At 39.9% G+C, this 25,124-nt stretch overlaps 1 protein-coding gene across 2 annotated transcripts in view; it reads left to right on the top strand.

Annotated features, from left to right (window-relative positions):
* The first annotated feature begins 286 nt into the window (after positions 1-286).
* The window catches only part of epc1a (enhancer of polycomb homolog 1 (Drosophila) a), a 55,002-nt gene continuing 30,164 nt past the window's right edge, over positions 287-25,124 (top strand). Inside the window, exons 1-3 of one of the 2 annotated variants that reach the window (XM_074693458.1) lie at positions 287-582; positions 4,605-4,725; positions 21,948-22,107. In XM_074693458.1, the coding sequence (XP_074549559.1) occupies positions 22,008-22,107 (100 nt within the window). In that variant the 5' untranslated portion in view covers positions 287-582; positions 4,605-4,725; positions 21,948-22,007. Of the gene's footprint in view, positions 583-4,604; positions 4,726-7,510; positions 8,033-21,947; positions 22,108-25,124 lie in introns of those variants that run through there. The other variant, XM_074693457.1, reaches the window with a different exon arrangement.

The following is a 25,124-nucleotide window of genomic DNA, read 5'->3' as shown; positions in this document are numbered from 1 at the left end:
CATAAATACCCCTTAATTTCATGACTATTTTGTATATTTTATATCTTAATTTTTTTTTTATTTAACAGAGTGGATCGCTTGTAATTCTGTATCATTTAATTCAATGTCTACCTGATCCAAAGCAGGGCAAAAAAACATTTTATTTTATTTTTTTAAGTATGAATACTGTATTATAATTGTTATTATTGTTATTGTTATGACTCGGGGTGGGCGGGGGGACCAGTGAGCTCATCCTCCTCGCGTTCTCCACAGGTGATTGGTGGCGTTCACCCTCCAATCACACTCCGCCTGCAAAGTGGCTTGGTGGTCAGTTTAGATCTTTTTTTTGTCGGAGTAACCCCACAAACTATCCAACTTTTACCCTCAGCGACAGGATACCACTTTCCCCACTCCGGGTTTTGGTCTCCAGTGGGCTCTCGTCGTGAGTCGTCCTCACTTTCAGAGATAAAAGATTAAAATCCTTTTCCTCAGAGGCGTCCTGAAGGGAGCTAACCAGCGTTAGCATCGAGCTAGCATGACAACCATTAGAAGAACTGCCTTCATCATCTTCATCATCCTCCCCTGTGGCTCTGCTAGCAGCAGGTAAGTTACAACTCCGGCTCCAGGTACTTAAACCCGTGTTATCTCAGCGGGGATCGAAAGCGACGCATTTCAGCAGCCGGTAAGTGTTTCATGAGTTGGACTAAAAGTGTTGAGAGTCTGTCCGCAAACTGTTAGCTGGCTGCTAAATGGCGCAGGGTCAGGGTAAGAAGGCTAAGCTACGTTAGCAGCCTGTCAGCTAGCCTCTCTCCCCCTTTCCCTGTGTGTGTGTGTGTGTGTGCAAACACAGCTGTGTCTGATCTGATGCTCCACACGGATCACAAACCCGTCAAAAGCTGTTTGATAATCGGCTTCGTCGCTGTGAAAGTGTGTCGGCCACAGTGAGGAAGACTAACACACATTTGTCGTGCTTTTCTGTTTGTCCGAGTTCTCTGCCATATGTGGGTTTGCTCTGAGATAAGACAAGATAGACTTTATTGATCCTCTGTGAGAGAAATCCGATGGTTACAGCTCACAATAATCAACGTGGGTTGTCAAATAACGGATAAAATGTGAAGGACAAGGACCAAATACCTTCATGGAGAAAAATCGAATAAAAATATTTAAATAAATTAAAACATTGTACACTCTTTAATTGTGTATAGATTGGTTATTGAACAGAAACTTGCACACAGCTGTTAAAATACAACATTTAGCTTATTGATCTGGTATGGTGGACTGATTGAAAGAGAAAGTTTTGTGTTACTGAGCAGAAACATGAGGAAAATGAAGAATCACACCAGAAATATTCAGGGAAGGTTTTCTAAAAGGCACATGGTTCATATTGGGGGGCCTTTCACTATGTTTTAAGACATTAAAGCTAACCGTGCAACAGTATAATGAAGATATAATAAGTAAAAAGAGTGAGATTGATTTTTGATTTGACTTTATTTCGTTCTGTCAAAAAAATAAAACATTTAGTACAATAATGAAGTACAGAACTTTTATATTTGAATGAAAAAGGAGAAGAAAGATGAAAAGTTGCCCCTTCCCTCACAAAATATTATTTACAAATGACCTGGTGATGCAAAAATAAAAAGCTGCAGGCCAACATGCAATATTTCACTTCAAAAATTAAAAAAAAGAAAAGAAAAAAGCAAGGATCCATAAAAGATCTCCATGTAGACATCCCTAAATTTCACAAAACAAAAAGTGATTTATTTAATCCAACTTTTATTCCCAAATTTTCTTACTACACGCTTGATTTTATGATATTTTTAAAGATTTCTCCTCTTTGGTTTCCCTTTCCAGATTATTCCATAAGATTATCCCTCTTTCTGTGATTTACTGTTCCTTTAACTTTGTTGCAAATCTTGGTTTTTAGAGCATATTTCCAACATACGAGTTAGCAACCCCCCCCTTTAAAAAAAATTAATAATAATAATAAGGTTAATTGGCCAAGATCTAGAGAAAACAACTGGGGATTCTTCTATTTATCTAGCAAACCGAGAAAATAAATTATATTCGTGCATGTCTGCTTCAGACTTTCATATTTACATTTTTTTTAAATTGGACTTTAGATATAATTCTGTGTTTATGGCAAAGTTTCATGTCTTGTTAAGAAACGGTTGTAGTTTGGACTGTTTTATATCTGAATATTTGATAACATGTAAGGAAAAATGACACAAACAGACATATGGATACAGCAGTCCTTATAATAGGTTCTATGTCTTGATCTGATGTTATATTTGCCTGGATAATAGAGCTGCACGCCATTTTTTATTTGTTTACAGTATTAACTGAAGTAAAAAAAGAAACTGAAGGCGTCTTCATTTTATCCCGTTGATCGTAGTCTAGCCAGTATTATTGTTAAACTCGCAAACAAAATCAAATTCTGCTCTCCTTCGTAGTTTTCAGTAGAGATTCACCGATCCAGCTTTTCTGGTCCAGATACCAATACCTGGGCTTTGAGTACCAACTGATACTGACCCTGATCCAACACCAGTGTTTAATAATATCCTACATGCTCTGCTGTGGGATATGATTGGTAATGTTTGGAGTAAAAAAAACAAAAATGAGTACATCTGGAATATTGAAACTGCAAGTGTTTTAATGTGTAACAGCAGTTTGGTTTAGAAAATGCTTCACATTTTAGATAAATTACTATTTGATTGTAAATTTTCTACCTTGTAGATTAAATCAAAGTTTAGCCTTAGTGTCAAGTTTGGACCGATCCTTTCCCACTGACACCCGATCCAGCTTTAAGGGACTGGATCAGCAACGATACCCGATACTGGAGATAGACTGATATGGATTTTTCAGGGCCGATACCGATTATTTATAGTCAAGGAGGCCGATGACCAGTATTTGAAGCCTATAAGTGAAAATATTGGTGTCAAAATTTTGAATAATACAACACTTAACTGCATTCAAATGCCTTCAAGCATGACTTTATCAAACAGCTCCCAGACTTAGCAGCATGTTTTATAGAGTTAAATGAAAACTTGAAAATAAATAGCTAGAGTTTTCTATAGTAAACAAAGTTTTCCAAAATTTCAATGCAACTGCAATAACTGTAATGACTGCACTGCTGATTGGCTGTTTCCCAAGCCATGGCTCTGGTTGTAACCAATCAGATAATGCTGTGGGTGGGACAATGCTGGGGACTGAGTAGTGACTGCAGACAGTGGAGTGCCTGCATCAGAGCTGCAACAACGCAGTTATAAATTTGTTTCTTATCGGCCGTCGTATTAAGAAAAAGGCCATGGCTGATGCCGATATGCTTCAAAATGCCAAATATCGGCCCAGCCGATAATCGGTCTATCCCTACCCGATACCAGGATCGAATCAGTGCATCCCTAGTTTTTGGTCACAAGAATCCATCAGTGATCCCTTCATGTGCTGTCACAACTGTTAGCATTCAGTTCTGATTAGATGGTATCTGAATGCAGTGTTTAAATGGCAAAATACACCAACAACATCTTAATTTATATCATGCAGATGAGCTGATTGTCCAAAGGGATGAATTTCAGTATCTTCTTGGGAATATTTTTGGCCTTAACGCTCTCTCAATGATTGGATTTTGATCTCAGAGATTTGGATGACACTCTACTTAAGTTCTAGTCTCAAGTTTGCTAACTCTGGGTTACTCACATGTTTATTTTCTACTGCAAATCAGGTTCAGTTTACAACATGTAAAATATGATCTGGGTGAGATTTTTGGTTCAGATCTCAGATTCAGGATCAGATAAAAATGACACAGATTAGTTATTATATCACAAGTGTCAAATATCAGAATTCAGAAATAATAAAGTTACCTTATCATATGTCCCTTTAAATTGAACACTTTGCTCTTTACCTTCAAGAGTTGGGGCTTTATTAATGGGCACTACGCAGATCTCACCCCTATGAATAAATCTGTAAATATAGATATAACAAGAGTATGATTTTAGAATATATACCAGAGTGTGTTTACCTAATTGATTCATCGATCTGATCCTCGTGTCTCAAATCAGTCCAATACCAACTCAGAAAGTTAAAACAGTTAATAGTGATAAAAGGATGATCCATAGTGCATGTCTATTTAACCTAGTTCTATGCTCTTTTGTTTTTACAGCAACCATCCATTAACCCACTGCACATTATTTGTAAAATGTAATAATTATTTGAGCATGAATAACTTCAGAAAACTGGAGCAAAGTGGCGGCTACGTAGTGAGTAATACTTGCTAACTGTGCTAACATACTGATGCTAACGATGTAAAGTGTCACTGCAGATGGGCTGAATGACCTGTGTTTGCTCCTCTTCTAACAGGATGGGTGTTTCACTCTGCTGCTGTGAAATCAAACTTGTTTTACATTATTATACAAAGTCGCATGATATTATCTGGTTTCCATTAGGTGTATCTGTGAATTTAGGAGGTGTGTGATGTAAATTGTTGAAATTGCTGAAATTGTCACATCACGCTCAGTGTTCCTCCAGAGATCCCCCATAATTGGAGTTATTACTAATACAATTTCCAGAAAAGAGGGATGTTAATGATGTAATTTTGTATAACTGTCTTTCTTTCCCTCTCTGTTTCACAGATCTCCATTATGGCCTGCAGATGTGAGCCCGTGCCTCCCAAATGGATGATGATTATCACGCCAGCCTCCTACGGCTGCATCATTCACTCATGCCCACAGGAAATCTCACCTACACCTGCAGGTATATATATGTGTTGATATCACTGAATATAATTTAATGAACTGCTTTCATCATGTTTGATTCGTTTATTGTATACCTCTGAGTGTCATGATGGAAACGTCTTGATCAGATTATGCTAGTTATATTAGCAGTTGAATTAGCTTGGTGTTGGAGTTGAAGCCGATAAATGTTGAGAAGCAGATGATCATATTTCAGATATTGCAAAGAAGAAAAGAGAGGAGGAATCATGGGAAACTGGATGCATGGTTGCTAATTCAGTTTCAGTTCGAAATAAAGGCAGTATGATGATACTTTATGCTAGCAGTCTGAGGACTTGCATGTTTCGACTTACATATTTGAGAAGGTTCACACACCTGTCTACATATGAAGTCTTCTTTGGACCTATCTTGGCATACTGGATTATAAATCTGGCTGAAAACCTTGATTCTGCTATATTTGTGCAAAAACATAGTTTTTTTTTTTTTTTTTTTTTTTTTTTGACGAGATAGTCTAATTGGGAGACAGTGAAGTATTTATGAGAAGGTTTTCTTGGTCTGGTTGGCTGCAGTTTGTCTTTTTTTTTAGATATGCTGTAGAGTTAGGCTTAGCTTAGCTTAGCTCAACAATGGCACATCTGAAACAACGGGCATCAAACTGTAATACTGAATTAAAAGTGAATGCATGCACTTTTGTATATGAACATGGACCTGCGGTAACTGACAAATGCCTAAAGCTTCTCTTGTTTTTATACTTAATATGACAAAATCTAAAATCACTGGTTTTAAAGATGCTATGAGGAGGATGTGTTTTATCTGACCACAGCGCCACCTTCTGGCCTGGAGTCTCACGCACAGTCGTGAAGATGTGACTTTTAACCAGGCATTTGTTTGTTTGTTTTGGGAAGAATTTCTTTGTTCAAGTCAACTTTTTACCGGATACAACGCAACGAGGTAAGGTATTCATCAGTACAGTTGCGTAGTGCTATATAGCACTTCTAGCAGCCTGGTGCTACGACCTATCCGTAGGCTAACATGTCAACAAGCTAACTGTTAGCAGAGCTAACGTAACCTCACTCTTCATTTTATTGATAGACTCAAGTTTGAACAGACCACTGCAGAATAACTGCATTAGCACAAACAGTTTAGCTCTTTTAGCCTTTAGCTGGTGCTCTATCTCTCTCCTGTTTATCTTTCTTCTGTCCTTTTTCTGTCTGACAGTTAGGCTCCAGTGTCCACCATCACTACAAAATTAATCACAGAAACCGTTTCCAGAAAAACACAGATCTCTCTTTTACTGCTAAACTTCGTTAGCTGGCGTGCTGCTGTTAAAGGATCACTTTCAAACTCCTCACAGCTCCTTTAAAGATGATCTGTTTTGGTTTGTGAGGTGTGAGAATAATGGGCCATCAAGAAATCTAAGGTAATATCTAATTAAAAGCAAACACACAGATTAACCGTCATTTTTTCAAGTGCCTCTTCAGATTTTTGGGCCAACAGCATCTGGATCTCTCTCCATCTGACAGCTGTAAACAAGACACTGAAGCTACAACAACATGAAACTCCATGATAGAAGAACATTATCTAAAACATCCTTCTCTTTTTGTAAAAAAAAAAAAAAAATTCGAACTACTAAAACATCACATTTTCATAACCAATCTTTTTTTATGAATAACATTTTATTTCCATTTTGCATCAATACACCTAAAAAAAAGAAGAAGAAAAAAAAGATCAAAACAAAATAATGATAATAAAAACAAAAACCCTACAATGACCCCCCACCCAAGTCACCACCAAATATGTTCGTTCTTCTCCGGCCTCCAAAATCTATTACTGCGCCCCTCCATGTTAACCACTGCATCTAAACCAACTGTATTAATATGGACAAAATAAATAAATAAATAAATAATAATAATAACTGCCATTGTTGACACAGGCCTGACACAGTGTGTATCACTAAACAGATAAATATAAAAGAAAAGATCATGCCCTTCATCAAAAAGTAAGCTTGAATTAAAATAAATAAATAAATAAAATAAAATAAAAAAAATACAAAATAAAATTAAAAGGGGGGGGGGGGGTAATAATTTTATGGTCAATAATATATGAAAATAATAAAAAATTATCATTAAGAAAGATTGCAACTATAAAACGATAATACAAAACAACAAACATGAAACATTAATACATTAATCATAACCAATCTTTAATAAAAACATTAAAAAATAGCAGTAATGTAATGGTTACACACTTAGATTGTAAGTATTTTAAAGCTTCTGGATTTTTTTTTTTAGTTTTGAGAAATTATGAAAGCATTAATGATGTTTTTTGAGAATAGCATATTAACATCAAAGAGAAAAACTTTTTTTTTTTTAATTTAATAATTTATTTCAATCATTACCAGTAGAGAAATGCTGATTTTTTTCCACATGAGGGCGATATTTCTTAGCAAACAGCTCCGTCTATAGGCAGAACATCTGTCCTTTTTTAAGTTGAACTCGCTCCAACACGTTTGATATTTTTGCGTGTCCTTCAAGGGTAAAAAAAACGCATTAACACTGTCTGTCTACGTGTGGAGATGCTTTTTTCTGCCCTGGGTTTTTTTTTAATCCGTGTTGCTGCAGACAGCCGACCAGCTCTGTTTTTTATGGCACCATTTTTTTTTTCCAAGCAGAGAATAAATATGTTTTTGTACGTCAGCGTCAGCCCGGCGCGTTATAGGATGAGAACATCCCGAGCCTGAGATGTTCACATCCCTTCATCAGCATCCAGCTCCTCGCCCCCTCCGTCGGTACACCTCCCTCCTCTCCCCAGTACCCCAAGGGTCTCGCGAGCGCGCACGCGTGCAAAACTGCGTGGGAATGGCTGTTGGTGTGATCGAGGGGGTTGGGCCGCTCCGAGCGAGCGGAGAGCTGCATGAGTTTGTAATGTCCGCCATGTTGGCCATGGCGTATTGAACCGGGGAGGAACAGCGGAGCCTAGGAAAAAAGAGACCGACAGAGAGCGACCGAGACCCGGGCCTGCGCGGCTCTGTTCGCGCTGCTACGTACCCGAGCCTGCCCTCAATCGACCGGCTGACTCCCAGAGACCGTCACAGATTCCTCCATGAGAACTCGAGGCAGACCTTCTGTTATTCCTAGCAGATCGAATAGATTTATGCTGCATCTTTTAATATAAAAATGAGTAAATTGTCGTTTCGGGCACGGGCGCTAGATGCTAGTAAGCCTCTGCCCGTCTTCCGCTGCGAGGATTTGCCGGACCTGCACGAGTATGCCTCAATCAACCGGGCAGTGCCGCAGATGCCCACCGGGATGGAAAAGGAGGAGGAATCGGTAGGTTTTTTGATATTTCTGCCCGGCTTATGGTGGCTCACTTTGGCGGTGTTTTCCTACAAGGAGCGCCGCTATGTTGCCTGCGCAAGCTTGTGCAAAATGGCCGCCATATCTGCTTTTTCGTGCACACGACGGAGCTCGATGAATCCTGAATATTACCACCCCGTTCTTACACGGGTGTATTCGTAAGGTTTCAGCTGTGTTAGATTTTATTCGTTAGCCGTGTTCTGCTCATTTGTGTGACACGAAATTGCGCCCAAATGCACAAAGAAGTCACGTGACTCGTTTCTGTTCCACCATTTTGTTGACTTTCTCCTCGGTGGAGGCTGCGGGGATAGGCCTGAACGGTGTGTACCGTCCGTGAACGAATGCCAGGGGGAGACAGTGAGCCCCCCAGCCCGGTTTGACAGCTAGATGCTGCGTGTTGACAGCTCCAGAGTCTGCCATGTGTGCTGCACACCGCCTGCACTCAGCAGAGAGGAGGAGAAGGAGAGGGAAAGAAAAGGCGCCTGCCATTTAATGATAACTTATAACACAGAGTTGCACAATACATTAAATCATGTTGTTTTAACATGTTAGGAATGGAGTAGTGTTATCCAAGAGGCAGGTTCATTCATGTTTTCAGCTTTACGACTCTTCTGTCAGGAGGGAGCGTGTTGAAATTATATATGAAGCTTGTTATGTTGTTTACAAGAGTGTGCAACAGCTTAAAGTAGATTTAAGTGTTATTTGTGTGTTATTAGTTACACCTGCAGACATCCAGATATTGCTTTTTTTCAAGAAATTTCACTTTTCTTTGTGCTAACTTAAGGAAACATGCTAAACTACACTATGGCTGCAGCTGTTTAATATTTTAATATTCGACTATTCTACTGAAAATCCCATCGATTAATCGAGTAATCGGATGAAATACATTTTTGTTTAGTCAAAGAGCAGTTATTTTACAAATGAAATTTTTTTCTGAATTTTCTGATACAGCATGTCAGTAAGAGCACTTGCTTTGGTAGCTCCAAAATCTGTAAACACACTTTGACACATTTTTTTCTTTGGCACTCGTTTCGTAGAATGACCCATTAGCCTCCAAACTCCAGAAAAGAAGCTAGATTTGTTGCTAGCTGCTATTTTGTATAAGAGGTATCTTGAGGGGTCTGAAAACTCTCTTAATATGGCCTCAGCTCTATTTGAACTACCACTCTTTGATCATTTTTAAAATAAAACGATTCCTCGAGGCGGAGAAAATTACTCGAGTATTTTTTGTAATCGAGTACCTCGAATCATTCGAGGAATCCTTCCAGCTCTAATTGTTTGCATGAAACTGCCATGGAAGGTGATGATTAGTTTAAGCTAGCACATTCATACCCATTCATACACCGCTGAGCAACAGCGAGAAGATTTGGGGTTCAGTGTCCAGCTCAAGGGCACTTGGGATCGACCCTTGGCCCACACATCTTATTGATTTTAAGGTTATATACCACTCCTTGTAGATTCTACTCATTACCCCAGCTTGTTCCCTTCTGCATAGCTTCCTTTTACTTATTCATCACTCTCAGTTAACCATCAGTTTACCTTCACACTGTTATGTCATGTGTAAATCTGCTCATCCTGCTGCAGAATTGACTCGCTAACTAATCCCCCATACGAGCGTTTTGTTCTTGAATTGCATTTGGATTCTATATCCTCATTTATGCTAATTGAGCATGCTATTGCTGGTCATAGAGAGGCATTAATTGCATTGAGCGGGTGTTAATTATCCCCCCCGGGCCAGGCTGGTGAATCTCTTGCTGTCACCTCATCAGACGGAGACCTTCTCTGAGACGCCGTAGCAGACACAAACACGAGGAAAGCACATTACAGGGGCCGCTGCGAAGTCAGCAGAAACATGCTCACCCCCCTGCTGGCCCTCCCCCACCTACTGTACACACACACACACACACACACAGTGGCATTACATAACAGAGTGACAGAAGAGATAAAGAGGACAGTTTTACTACAAGGCTGCGTGCATGGCTTAGCTCCCTGACCCACTTCCTGTCCAGCAACAATGAAGCATCGCTGTGCCGTGAGGTGACTGAGCCACCGCATGTTGACCTGAGAGTTATGTCAATTTAAGACGCGAGTAAGCAGATTTTGTGATTGGAAGTAGTCCATCTGCAGGCAGACCTGTCACATTTAAGCCAAATCTAAAGCGTAAAGACGACGAATTTAAATCATTCAAACAACTCTCGTAGTCAATGAACTGCTGCGAGACCAATTTTTCACAATTAGTCTTGCAGTTGAAGTGGATTTATGGTGCTTAGGGCATTAATAGCCTGTGACTTCAGCAGGTGTACAGATGAATGTGTTCCTGTTGTGTTATATCACAGTGTGTCTGGAAAAGCAGTGCACAGTTGTCATGGCAGGCGCAGATGGGAACATTTTGTCCGTTTTTCTGATTGTGGAGTCTGAAATAGTTTGGTTTGCACTGAGTGAGAAGCTGGTCAAGAATCTCTGTGATTTGTTCAGAAATATAGTGAGGGTTGTACTGAGCCATCAGGCTAATTGTAATTGTGACGTTGGGGCCATTGCATAACCACACAAAGCTGTGATTTGCTATAAAGGAAATTTATGTGTACACTTCACAGCCTCTCCTCTGACTGTTTGGAGTCTGTTTTGCTACTTATCATTTGCAGGGTGACGCACATAGATGCTAACTAGCAGGAGCATAAAGGGCAAGCGAAAGCTGAGCTATAGGGAGGAAATGAAAGCTACATTTTCATGTGTTGTAGAAATCTGTTAACTGCCTTAAACCCTCTGTATTTAAAGGTAGCACCAGATCCCCACAGCATACTGGGGTAAATTTCATGAAAGCAAGGTTCAAGAGTTTTCAGACTTCTAAATTGATAACTGATATTTGAAGCCGATATTAATTTGCAGTCTAAGTGAAAATTTTGGTGTCAGAATTTTGAACAATACAAGCTCCAACCCTTAACTCATTTAAGTACCTTTAAGCATGAGTTTATCAGCTAAAGTTTTCTAAAACTTTGATGAAACTGTAATAACTATAATAACTGCACTGCTGATTGGCTGTTACCTGAGCCATGGCTCTGCTTGTAACCGATCAGATGGTACTGAGGGTGGGACAGTGCGGGGACTGAGTAGTGACTGCAGACTGTGGAGCGGCTGTGTAACAACGCAGTTTTAAATTTGTTTCTTACCGGCCGTCAGATTTTTTTTAAAAAAGCCAATATGCTTCAAATTGCCAAACATCAGCCCTGCTGATAATTGGTCCATCCCTAATACTTCCAAAGAGATATGTGAAAAAAATAAAATTTTGCCACAAATCCTGTGTGAAAAAAAATATTTGAATTTTAAAGATAGCAGTTTTAAATGGTATGTATAGAATTACACAAAACTTAATTAAATATATTATAAATATTTTTCTACTTGTACAGATTTCTGTTATTACTGCAACACACCCCTCAATCAGCAAACAGTTTTTTTCTAATATTTCCTGAAAAAGTGTCATGTGTTAAATGCTACACTGAAAATCTAAAAAAACAAAACTCAGACATTCTCCATACTGAAGGAAAAGCAAAATATTTTTGTTACTCTGTTAATTAAGCTCTGAAGTAGCACCTTTTTTGGTAACGATATACATGTTTTGGATATGAGGTTGATGGTGTGTAACAAAAACATTTCTCAAAGAACATTTGTACATGCACCAATCAATCTGCGACAATTTCCTTAATTATGGGTGATTGGTGATTGGTGATCGGCCTCTCCTACATATGAAAGTTATCTTATATTCCTCCAGGAAGGTCTGACAGCCAGCCATTGTTACTTTTTGCTCTGAGACCTAAAACTCAGGACACTTATTGGTTGTTTAAGTTAAAACACAAAGATGTCATTGTTTTACAGGCATTCAATGATTTTCAATAAAATAAGATTGAAACACTGAAGGTAAATGCTGTCAGTTATAAAAAGTGAAAAATAAAAATCGGTATCGGCAGGTCAGGCTTTTTAAAGATCGGTGATCAGCCAGAAAATTGTGATCGGTGCAGCCCTAAACATAATGTAAAAAAAACAACAACAAAACCAGTGGTTCAAGTTTGTTCACAACTTCATTCTTACTAACAAGTGGTGAAAATGTTATTTAACAAACAAAACACGTTTCATGTAACACAATAAGACCAGTTACAAAACTATCTTTATAAAATATATTAAGTCTCCAGGGTGAGGAGTGGGCCTCAAACACCAAGGTCTGTCTAAGCTCCACCCTCTGACAGGCCTCTAGAGAACTGGCCAATCAGAAGGAAGGGGGTTTATGGGGCAGGGTGTGCTGCAAAAAACAGCGGCTAAAATGAAATGTTTCAGGCAAAGACTGAAATAAGAGTTTTCTGAAACACCAGAGAGATAAGTTGCTGAAAACCACGTTTAGATACTACGGGGGCACCAGTGGGACAAGATAAAGACTAAAGGCTGAAAGACTAGAAGCAGTTATGAAATCACAACTTTTAAGGAAAAGACAGTTTTTATAAAGATAGATAAATATCTGTAAAATTCTTGCAAACCCCGGTGCAGAGAAACTGTAACACAGATGTTAGACACAGATTTTTCCAGTTGTGTGTTTTGGCTGTGAGTTAAAGACGTGTCGACGTCCCTCTTTTTACTCAAACATCTTAGTGCACAAAGTGATATCTTGTGACTGAAAACAATATTTGTCTCACAGGCTGGTGGTTTCAGAAGTACAGCATTGATTCTCCTTTGAGTTCCCCGTGTTGCCAAACATCAGTCTCAGTATTTTATCAGTTTCTTTTTTTTGCTTTGGCTCCTTGTTTGTCTTATTCTCGGTGTGTGTGTGTGTCTTAGACGGGGTGTGTGCTTTGACTCACTGAACAGATTGCCTTCTTCGAGAGTTGCTCTCCTTCCTCGGCTGAAAACACCTGCTGGAGGCCACACTTTGGTTGCCATGGCTACTTTTATTGGAGTCATCTATTTTCCTCGGGAACATTAAATGGAAGGAACGTGCGGTGCTGTGAAAAATAGATATTCATTTGTCTCTTCTCTATCTGCATCTGAGGCTGTGAAAGAAAGAAGCTCTGCCAGTGTGAAGTCTCAGCAGTCCTCGAATACGGCGCACAGAAAGCAGACAGAGACGGTGTTTGATGTAATCTTTAAGTGTCCTGGGGTTGGAGGTAAAGCAGGAGGAGTTTGAGCATTTTTCCTGCATTAACATTCAGCTGTAAAGCGTCTGCTCTCGTACTTTTGTGGGGGAAGATGAGAAAAGCAGCTCTACGTGGAGAAGCTCTTTACATCAGGCTTTTTTTTTTAGGAGTGTTTACCTCCATTTTTCATAAACCAACAGTTGCATGACATCTTATAATACTCTTGAATACTCGTTCCTGTGTGCCATTCACAAAAGCCCTTTATCCCTACTCACCCAATTCCTCGGGAGAGGAAATCCCAGACTGTGAACCGTGTCTGTTAGGATCACAGCTGCGAAAGATCAGGATATCTTTAGGTCAGAGGCAGCCTGGGGTAGCGTGCTGCGGCGTGCCAAGCTGATATCCTCTGCAGAAGCGTGCAAAGGCTGGTCTGGGCCAGGCTTAGGTTTAATTGGATCCTTGCACTCACTCTTCTTGAAGGTACCTTAAATCTCAAAGCTCAGGGTTCATCAGCATGTCAGACAGCGGGATTTACACAGGGCTCGGTTGGAGGGTGTGTTTGACAAATTACATCAGAAGATGATCTCTGTGCTGTGGTGGTTCAGGATGAGCTCACACACTCCTGTCCTCGTGTTCACCTCCACGTTGTGTTAAACTTCAGCGCCTAGTTATTTCAGTACATTTCCTGTTAGCATTTAAAAAGTTGCTGCTTTTGAATCAACAACCAGGTGCAGTGGAGAAAACAAATCTTATCAAGTGTTTTGTCTTATTTTGAGTAGAAAATATCTTTTTAGGCTTAATATGAGCCACATTCACCTGATCAGTCCAGAAAAATGTCTTATTTCAAGTTATTTAGAGACAAAATGAGGTCTGAATTTCTGTAACAAGTGATAAAAACTCTGCCAATGGAACAACAGAAAAGTTATTTATCTCGTCTGATCTCATTTTTTCCTTTAAATATCTTGAAACAAGGCATCTTTCTGGACAGAAAAGTCAAAAGTAGCTCATATCAAGTCTATTTAGACAATTTTTACTTCAAATAAAACAAAAACACTTCATAAGATTTCTGTTTTTTTGCAGCGTGAAGGTGTTAATATGTTGTTGCATTTTCAAGGTTGGATTTCCCAGCATGCTTTGGCTTCTTGTGTGCAGTCAGGTGAATGAAAATACTAAAATAAAAAATTAGATGTGACTTTAAGCGTAAAATGTTGCATTTTCACCATGTTGAGGTTGGGATGGGAAGCCGCCGAGCCTTACGTCTACTAGTCTGCTGCAGCTATCTTAGCTTAGCAGTTCGCTAACGTTTCCCAAGAAAACTCTGATTCAGGATTTTCAGCTTGAAGTTTTCCTGAAGAACTGACTTCATAAAGAAATGTTCATCACTCTCTCTCAGGAGATTCATATTCAGTACATTTGAAATGGTATAAATCACCTTATTTACCAAAATAACAAAATAGCGCTAGCTCGATGCTAACTTATATGGGAAAGTGCGTTCATCACAGAAACATATCACATCAACTTTTTCCAAGGTCTGCCCATAGCTCCAACTATAGGCCTCCTAAGGACCGTCCAATCAGAGGGAAAGGGGGTTCATGGAACAGGAAGCCTTAAAGAGACGGTAGAAAGAGAAAAATGTGGATTTTTTTAGCAATAAATCACATAAGGATACTATGGTGGCCCCAGAAGGACAGAATAAAGCCTAAAATAGACTTTCATACCCTTCTCTTTGTGTCACCAGTCAGTATTTTCCCATCACAGGTGATGGCAGCTGTTTGTCATTGGCTTAAGCCGCCAGTACTGTCCACATAAAACTGATTTTGTTTCGTTCTCAGCTTTCAGACACGGCTAAGGGAATTGCAAACACGCTATTGCAGCTGAAGTGTTTCTTGAGAGCTTATTTTTTGATGTTTAAAGCTTAAAGATGGTGTGATCTTGGGAATCACTGCCTCTGCAGTTTTAAACTGGCGAAACAAGGGGCTGTTAAATGAAGGCTCACACGAAACTGTAAGCAATTTGCAGGCGCTTGTGTGTTTGTGGGCTGTGCGAAAGTTTCAGCAAGCTTGGCCGGACAGTCGGCACACATTGCAACGATTGAAGCCAAATACGGCTCTTTGTTGTCGTCCAAACCTGTGATTTTCCTGTGTTAGCACGCCAAAATCAGCCGTTGTTTGGAGTAACAAGCGGCTTAAGTTGGTGACAAATTAGTGCTGATGTGCGGCGTGTCTTTGTTCACATCCTAAAGTCACTCAGAGCAACCAACAAGCATCGGCTGATGGATGTTGTCTGAGCACTCTAACTTTAATCCCGAGGCCCTGGAGGTTAAATTCACACAGGTTCAGATAACAGAGTAAGCTGTTTTCTTTGTGTATTGCTTGTAGAGAAAGTGTTCAACACTGGGCCTGTTGATAAGCTTACCAGGGGCAGATGGTTCAGCTCTGGACACACGCTGTGTCCTTTCATGCCAGCTCACAGCTCTGATACGCTTCTCCTGTTACTCCACACAGAGCTGCTCATGGCTTTGGATTATCCTCTGGGTCCCTAACCACTTAAAACTCCCACGCAACTCTGCAACTTCTGCAGGTGATGAAAATAAGAGATGGGCAGACACAGATTTGTTGACGGTCATACTTGCCAGACGTTATTAGCGTTGCATCAAACACTGACCCATATCTTGAAACCCGAGTTATAAACCGTGGCTGTGAAAAGAAGTGTGCGATGTGCAAACTGAGTAGGAGCCCTGTTAAAGTACGTGTTGGAGCACGATGGGCCTCAGTCAGTTTCGACTGGATTGGCCATCTGTTGCATCAACCGCTGAGAGCAGGCCTTCAAAGACCGTGTACTTCAGGGTGAGCATACATTTGTCATAAACTGCACAGCCTTTGATGCAGATTTATTTTTAGGGCCTGAGAGCAGAGGCCGGTGAAATCTATTTGCATGTTTTCCAGATTAAGTTTTAATTTTCCCCAGATCACGTTTCCTGTGTTGCAACTTTCCAGAGTCTGTGCTTTTATGATGAAAGCACATTTTGTCTTCAGATAAAGAGAAACCATGTGGTAGTTGAATCAAAATCTCAGAAAGCAAGAAAGTGCTCTACATTGGATTTATAGAAGCTTGTGTGTTTGGAGAAGGTGATAAAATTTGCATTGCATACAGTGTGTGCTGATAGCAAAGCGGATGACCTGTCATTGGTTTCTTTTCCTGACTCATGATCATAGTGCCAGAAATAACTGTTTCCTACATCTTCTCTAGAACAACATTCTTCTTATTGTCGAACCTGCATTGCTCTGCAGTACCCCTCCGAAACACATGAGGGCAGTGTGGTCTGTATGGTTATCAGATCCGGCTGCATATTCTGCTTTTTCACTGGGAATTTGGGCAAATTATGTCATTACGTTGGCTGATACATGTCGCAGTAGATGAGTGTTGGATGAGATAAACCAACGGACAATGTGTGGCAATTTGGAGCCCACTCAGCGGACTAGAGCTTGCTGTTCATGTTGTTTTAACGCTTACTTCCCATTTCCACCAAGCAGCTCAGTTGGGTTCATCTTGGTACGGCACACATTTTGTGGCTTTCATACTTACGAAACCATGAAACCGGAATTTTCCAAAATCGTCACTTAGAAGATGTCCCAGAAAACATTGTTTTTAGTGACGTAAAACTGAGGTTTCATGTGGACAACAAGCCTAAATTTATAAAGATATAAGCGGTTTCCCAAATACCCAGCTACATGTGGACATGGCCTAAAACCGGAACAGGTCCCCAAATTACTGACCCGTACCGTACTACTTTTTGGCACCCTTCTGTTTGGGTGCCAGATGTCATGAATCTGACCCCAGAAGGTGGAGCTGAAAAACTGTGGTCCGTTAATTGGTCAAAAAGATTGTCACTTCCTGTGTGTCCGAGGTATCAGAGAACAACAACCTGCCATGTTTAAATCTCCAGTTGACTATCTGGATTTTCTTCTTTGTTGGTTTTATGAGCCGGGTACACTGTGTTGCACTGTACCCACATTGTGACATCTAACTCACACACTGCCTATCAAGAAGGGTACGGTTTGCTGTGGAAACACAAACAGGGTTGGGCTTTACTAATCCAACCAGTACCGAACTGTACTGATCCATACCCGTACTGAACTGTAATGATCCGTACCCGTACCAAACTGTACTGATTCATACACGTACCAAACTGTAATGATCCGTACCGTACCAAACTATACTGATCTGCACTGTACCAAACTGTAATGATCCATAACCATACTGAACTGTAATGATCCATACTGTACCAGACCATACTGATCCGTACCATACCAAACTGTAATGATCTGTACCCGTACTGAACTGTAATGATCCGTACCCGTACCAAACTGTAATGATACTGTACCAAACTGTACTGATCCCTACCCATACCGAACTATAATGATCCGTACCCTTATCAAACCATACTGATTCATACCCGTACGAAACTGTAATGATCCGTACCGTACCAAACTGTAATGATCTGTACCCGTACTGAACTGTAATGGTACGTACCGTACCAAACTGTACTGATTTGAACCGTACCAAACTGTACTGATACGTACCATACCAAACTGTACTGATACGTACCATACCAAACTGTAATGATCCGTACCCTTACCAAACCATACTGATTCATACCCGTACGAAACTGTACTGATCCGTACCGTACCAAACTGTAATGATCTGTACCCGTACGAAACTGTAATGATCCGTACCGTACCAAACTGTAATGATCTATACCCGTACTGAACTGTAATGGTACGTACCGTACCAAACTGTACTGATTTGAACCGTACCAAACTGTACTGATACGTACCATACCAAACTGTAATGATCCGTACCGGAACCAAACTGTAATGACCGGTACCGTACCAAACTGTACTGATCTGTACCGGTACCACTTGGTGGAAACGGGGCTTTATTTACAATTTGGAGGGTATACACGTCCGACAAAAAAAAGGCTTCACGTAGTGTCAATACCAGGCTTCACTAACTTAATTAGCCATCATTAACGATCTGATTAACTCCTCTATAACTCCTGATGTTCTTGAACACACACGCTTGACTTCTTGTGCAGCGTTGTCAGCTGTACCCGTAGTGTCTGAGTTAAACACTTCGGTCTGTCCCAGCTTTTCCTCTCACTTTAAAGCGTGTTTTGTTTCAGTGCAATCTTTGGTCTGAACTGGGTTTGAGAGCTCTCTGAGGATCTATTAAGCATGAATGGATGTGTGTGTGTGTATGTGTGTGTGTGTTGGTGTTTTGCTGAAAGAGCTGAAAGCAAAGCAGAAAGAAGAGGACAGAAGCAGCATGCCCTGAAAATGACACCAAACATTGTGTCTGTCAGCATATGCTGGGAGAAAGCAGAAATTCATATGCTGTGCGCTCACATACGCTGCTTTAAAATGTGTGTTTAAGAGGTTATCTGTGGTGTTCGCTCCTGTATTTTTAAACTGTCTTACAGACTGATGTTTTGGTGAAGGATTCCTGTTTGCACTCCATTTGTAAGCGACTGCATCAGATTACGTAATCCCCAAAACATTCTGTGTTTACAGAGTTCAGGAGTCAATCGAGTGACTCATTCGCCAGCAGCCTTGTTTGTTTAGCCCAGAAGTTAGATCCTCCTTTTGGTGTTTTCATCTCTGAACCCACGGCTCAGAACATGCACCACCCTTATTCCTACACTTTTTGATTTTCCTTCAGACCGACTTTGCGACTCTGTCTTGCTCGTTGTTGCAGCAAATGAAAACAGTGAGTCATCGGTGCGTTAGCTGGGTTACCTGTGCAGAGCTCCAAATGACGTCTGTGTTTGCCTTAAGTACAAATGCACCAAACGAATCTCAGCTCTTTGTTCTGGCAGCGGATTGACGGGCAGACACCTGGTGTTAGTCCTTATTTCATCAACAATCCTTTACCTTTACTCTCCCCATGCACGACTGGTTTATCTGAGACGTACCACTGAGAACGATTTCTTCAACAAATCATTGCCTGAAGTCATTCTGTCTCCTTTTCCTCTCAATATTTAAATCTCACATTACACGGCTGCTAATCCGTGTAGCATCTGCAGCATCTAATACGCTGTCCATTCCTGTCAGAAATGTTGTGTCTTTTGCATCCTCTGCTCCGTGTATCACATCAACAACAGACGGAAAATTAATTTAACTCATGTTGCAACATTTTTTCCTCCCCTAATCTAAATTAATCTTGTTCATTTTCATTCCCGTCCCATTACACACCAGTATACCCATTTGTTGATGCATATCTTTGTAATGAAGTGGTATTCATTAAAAACAGGTTCTGTCTGCTGCTTAATGAATCAGACATTTACTTCGCCATGCTGTTGTGAGCTTGTCTGGATGGAAATAAAGAAACAATCGTTGGGGAATGTGGAGAGAAAAGCTGCAAGAAATTTAAGTGTCTCTGCTTCTTCTTGCTGCTTTTAATTAAAAATGAATTTTCACCATCTTTAAAAAAAGTTTGATATGTTTCCCGTTTCATATGCTGACTGTCAGGGGAGATCATGGGTGATTGAATTTAGGGCAAATATTTTGATATTCGAGTATTCTACTGAAAATTCTATCGATTAATCGAGTAATCGGATAAAACATATTTATTTTTCAAATGAAATTTTGTTTGAAACCAGTAAAAAACAAGTAATTTGGGGTGATTTATTTAAAATTCAATGAGATCTGACTAAAAATGTTTGGCATAATCTTGATCAATTTTTGAGTCTTTGTGGTGTTCAGACTAAAATGATGATGGAGCACATTAGCCACCAGTGCTACTTGATATTTTATCCATCAATGACTTGTGTGCTAAATTTGACAACTACCCAGCTGGCTCTGTTATGTTTTTATTTTTTTTTTATCTCTTAACTCTACAGCACTTTGTTTTTACAAATCAAAGAAGTCGCCAAGTGATGCCATCATCAGATTAACATACTCTTAAAACAAAATTCTTTCAAGAATGTCTTATTCCTAGTTGAAATTATTATTATTGATATTTATTATTATTTATTTGTATAGCACTTTTAAAAACATAGTTTACAAAGTGCTTTGACAGCATTCAGCACAAAATAATAAAACACAAACAATGAGCACAATTAAAGTAAAAACAAAAAGCAGCTTAAATCAAGACTGACAGAGAGAGACAGTGTAAAAAGACATGAGGTGAAAAGGTCCTTTCCATAATTTATAGTACTTTATAGGAACCCAGACAATTCAAGAACCATGCAGCCTAAAAGAGACCATGAGGACCAAACATAAAAAACATAAAATCAGCAAGAATAGGAAACGCAATAAAAAAAAGGGATGAAAGCAGAAATCAGGTCAGAAAATATAAAAAGATGAAATGAACAATGATGATAAAATTACAAAATAATAAAAAATAAGTGGCGATGATAAATACAGTAATAAACATGAGCAAGAGTTAAGGCAATCAAAAAGGTCTAAAAGTTATCAATAAAAGAGTTTAAAAAGATGAACCATTAAAAAGTTAAAATCATAATTAAAAGCACATAATAGTATTAATAAATTAGAAAAAGGAGTAAAAGAAGGTACAGAAAAACAGCAAAACAAAATTAGAGATAAAAGACATTGTCTCACATCTTATCAGATTTCATTGAATTTTAAATATATCACCCAAAAAAACTTGTTTCCCTACTTGTTAGAAATAAATTTGTATTTTAAAAATAATAGCCCTTTAACTAAACAAAAATGTGTTTTATCTGATTACTCGATTCATCGATTAAATTTTCTGTAGAATACTCGAATACTAAAATATTCGATAGCTGCAGCCCTAGAAGTGTGTAATAACACACACACACACTGTGAACATGTTTAAACCAACACATGAATTTCCTTTGGTTGAGTCTTGTTTTTTGTTTTTTTTTTAATGTCAAAAATATCAACCCTTCGCTATTTGCTTGAATGCAGCTTCCTGCTTTTGTTGCCGCTGTGAGTGAGGAGTCCGTCTGTGAGTGTTTTGGATCTAGATCTGTCGCTGGTCGCTTTTTGGGGGGAAAACAGTTGCCAGATGGGTCTGAAAAGTTTCTAAATGAAGCAATTAAGTTGTGAAGTTGGCAAAAGAGCTGGTGTGGGTAATGTCAACGCTATGGGATTGGATGATTGGGCTTATACCGAGACTGGGGGAACTAATTTCGTTCCACTACATATATGCGTGAAATGATAATAAAAAATCATTGAATCCTTGAGTGTGCCAAATCAGAAGTAGCCAGGGCGGAGTATCATTCTCTGATCTTTTAAAAATTAAACGATTTTTCGAGGCGGCGGAGATTCCTCGATCATTTATTGCAACCGAGTTATTCGAGTAATCAGAGGAATCGTTTCAGCTCTAATTGAATTTATCCTTGAAATGCATGCCCTTGTTGAGCTTTGGTCTTAAACGCTAGTCTGAGAAATTCCTTCGACACACACCCACAAAACTTACACGATGCGTATTTGTCCATACATCTGCGTGTGTGTGAAAATCCTCTGGAGTCTTGTTGTTGTTTCATATTTTTAGATTTTATGGCTTTGACAGAACTTTAAAGTGCACAAATGAAAAATGTCAGTTTCTGTTTTAACAAACTGCCTGCCAACCAGGGCTGTATAATTTCTCATACTGGAGCGCATGTTTTCCAGGGTAAACAAAGATGTTACTCTGTCAGGTTTGTGTAATATCCTGTTCTGAAGCTCTTTCTCCTCTGCAGACAATCTTTTGTTAACATCTGTCTCCTCCGTCTCTCCCTCCAGGAGCACCATCTCCAGCGGGCCATCTCGGCGCAGCAGGTTTACGGCGAGAAGCGGGACAACATGGTTATCCCCGTCCCCGAGGCAGAGCGCAACATCACGCACTACGAGTCCCTGTACCCTGGGGAGTTCAAGATGCCAAAGCAGCTTATTCACATACAGCGTGAGTACCCGGCTGCTGGCTGCAGGATTATCCTCTGAGCCGTGTTGGTGGTCTCTGAGCACGTGGTGGTGATGTAGTCTCTCTGTTAGAGGCGCTGGGTTTGTTGTCTGCTGCGTTCAGAGGGTTTATGTCGCTGATTGAGAGATTTGAGTGTGTAAGTTTGTGGATCAGTAAGTCATTATTTTGGATATGAAGTCTGTCCAGCTGGCTGGTAATAAAACGGCTCTTTGGTGTAAAATCACATGACAGAAAACTCACATTAAGAAGTGTGGGGAAAGTAGAAACGCCACGCTGTGAGGCTAGAGCTGTGGAGGAAGAGTTTCTGTCTGACGTCCCTCCAGGCTACGACAGTAAGAAGTGTCTGAGTGTAAAGCTGTCTCCAGTGGAGAGAGAAATAGGGGTCAGTAGGTTATTAGTGCCTGTGTGTTGTCAAACACTCTGACAGCATGCTCGCTCCAAAAATGAAGCTGGCATACAAATACAAAGGTGAAGTGATGGGTTTGCAACCCTGAATCAGAGTGTTATATCTGCTTTCAATCTCCAGTGGCGTTTCTTGCTGTTTACTCATCGATCTGTGCAACTGTTTCACAAATGAACAACTTAACTTCTGCAGGCAACAGGTCAGCTGTCAGTTATCTGTGAGAGTGGTTCATACACAGGGCCTGACTTTACTTAAGGGTGCACGATAACTATAGCTGCGTTTCCACCAAGCAGTACGGGTCGGTTCAGTACGGTTTGGGACGGTTTGGGACAGTAAAGTCTCATCCCGTTTGCGTTTCCACAGCAAACTGTGCCCTCTCGTGGTGGGCGGCGTGTAAGCCGCATGCCGGAAGCCACAGCTGGTAAACAATAGCGCGACGCCGTAGCAGCTTATCCTGCGATTAAATCCAACAAAGAAGAAAACGCGACACAGTAAACAAAGAGCACGGATGGAAGACATGCAGCATTTCGTCCTCTCTGTGATTTTCATGTAACTCTCTGTTACAAAGTGCAATCAAGCTTCGTTTCAGAGAAGTCTGTGTGCCGACAGGAGAAATGCAGCCGCTGTCGGGGTGAGTGACGATTCTTTTGACCAATCAACCGTCTGCAGTGTGTTGCTCCACCTCCCGAGAGCGGATCGGTTCAGTCTGGCACCCATACGAAAGGGTCCCAAAAAAGTGGGACGGCTCGTCTCGGTTTTTAGGGATCCGTCCCGGGATGAGTCTGTGGAAACGCCACTAAAAGCGCACCGTACCGAGACGAACCGACCCGGACTGCTTGGTGGAAACGCGGCTTATCAGACCAATAATTATCAGGTCAATAACAGGAAATAATTATGTCATTCTGATACTATTTGTATTGTGGTCAGCACAGCAGTGCCCCGCTCCCACTGTAAGACCTGGGTTCAAGAGCCAACAAGAAAAATTTACCAAAAAATTTGCTTGAAACTAGAATATTGTCTTTATACAAGTATCTTTTCCATTTTTTTACTTGTTTCAATCAATTCAGACCTAATTTTGTCTGTCAATAACTTGTAACAAGACATTTCTGTGGACTAGTCAGGTGAATTTGGCTTATTTTAAGTCTAAAAAGACATTTTATACTGAAAACAAGACCCTAACACTTGATAAGATTTCCATTTTTTCCAGTGTATGAGGACGCCTGGGCTGCTAAAGACGCTAGTAACATAAAGCCAACCGCAACGAAGCTACCTGGAATTAACACTTTTGAAAAATCCAAGAAATATGCCAGACATGATAGATAGGGACTTCATTAATCCCTTCTGGAAGGTTCCAGTGGCAGTCGCACCAAAAAATAAAACAAGGACACAAATACAAAATGAATATAGGATAAAACTCATTAGCAGCAATTATAACAGTATTTTTGGTTTGTTCATAGATTCATGTCATGATCTAAGGTAAATATAAAGATGTTTGTGTGTGTTATCAGTAGGGATGGGTACCAAATTAGGTACTTTTATAGGTATCGACCAAATTCTGTCAAAAGTACCGGGTACCGATTCACATGAAATCAAAAGGTACCATGTTTGGGTACCCAAATGCATCCTTGTGACTGTGAGGGAGTAGAAGAGTAGAGGATTTTCAATGCTGAACATACTTCCATACTTTCCAAACTTGACATGAACACAGCATTGCACGTTTATATATTGAGTAATAGATATGTTAAATTGAAAAAAATACATACTGTATTAAACAAATTGATACTCTTTACCACAAAAACACAAAAAAGTACAAAAAATTGGTACTGTTGAGTTCCGGTACCAATTGCCAGGTACTGGGTTTAAGTACTGTATCATTTTAAATGTGAAAGGTACCAATCCCTAGTCGTCTGTTAACAGTTATCAGTATCAGTCTTAGGAAGCTGAAAGTTATTGTTTTAGCAAAAAAAGTTATCGTGCATTTCTAGGTTTACTGCACTAAAATTTTTATTTCTTGATGTCTGCGACTCAAACTGTTGGAAATGTGTGCACAGGACAAACCCCAACGCTTTAAAGACTAAAGAGATCAGTACCAAAGAAAAAAATTTGAGTCACAATGAAAAAAAATATTTCTCAACCAAACAGTTTGATTTGAATGCTCTCATCCTTCTTCAGATTTTACAGACGCAGGGTTTTTACGCCTCATTTAATGGTACTAGTCTTCATCGTCCTTAGATTTTTGCTTGATGTGTGCTTGAAATGCTGGAAATGAAATTTGCACACAGCAGCTGCTTTTGATCCCCACAGTCAAAACTTTTCTGTTGCGTCTTTTTGGTAATGAACACCACAGTTTTAGAGAACAGTCACATGCTACCATGTTGACAATTTACCAGGTTAAAGCAAAGGTTTTGCGCTCCTCAGATCTGTCTTCATACAGCCTAAAAACAGGACTTGTATGATTTTTGGGGTGCCAATCTGATTTAAATTGCAATTCTTCTCTGTTACTTATTGTTCTCCGATTTTTGAGTTTTCTTTTTTTTTGAGCATCTGAAAAAGTTGCACTATGATGTCTACAGACTATATCAGGAGCTGTATTCTC

Source organism: Halichoeres trimaculatus, unplaced genomic scaffold (genome assembly GCF_033239565.1).
Source record: "Halichoeres trimaculatus isolate MK-OKI-2021-1 unplaced genomic scaffold, fHalTri1.1 fHalTri1_scaffold_18, whole genome shotgun sequence".
NCBI lineage: Eukaryota > Metazoa > Chordata > Actinopteri > Labriformes > Labridae > Halichoeres > Halichoeres trimaculatus.
The sequence above is the reverse complement of the archived record's forward strand: the minus strand, read 5'-3'. Positions and strand labels throughout refer to the sequence as shown.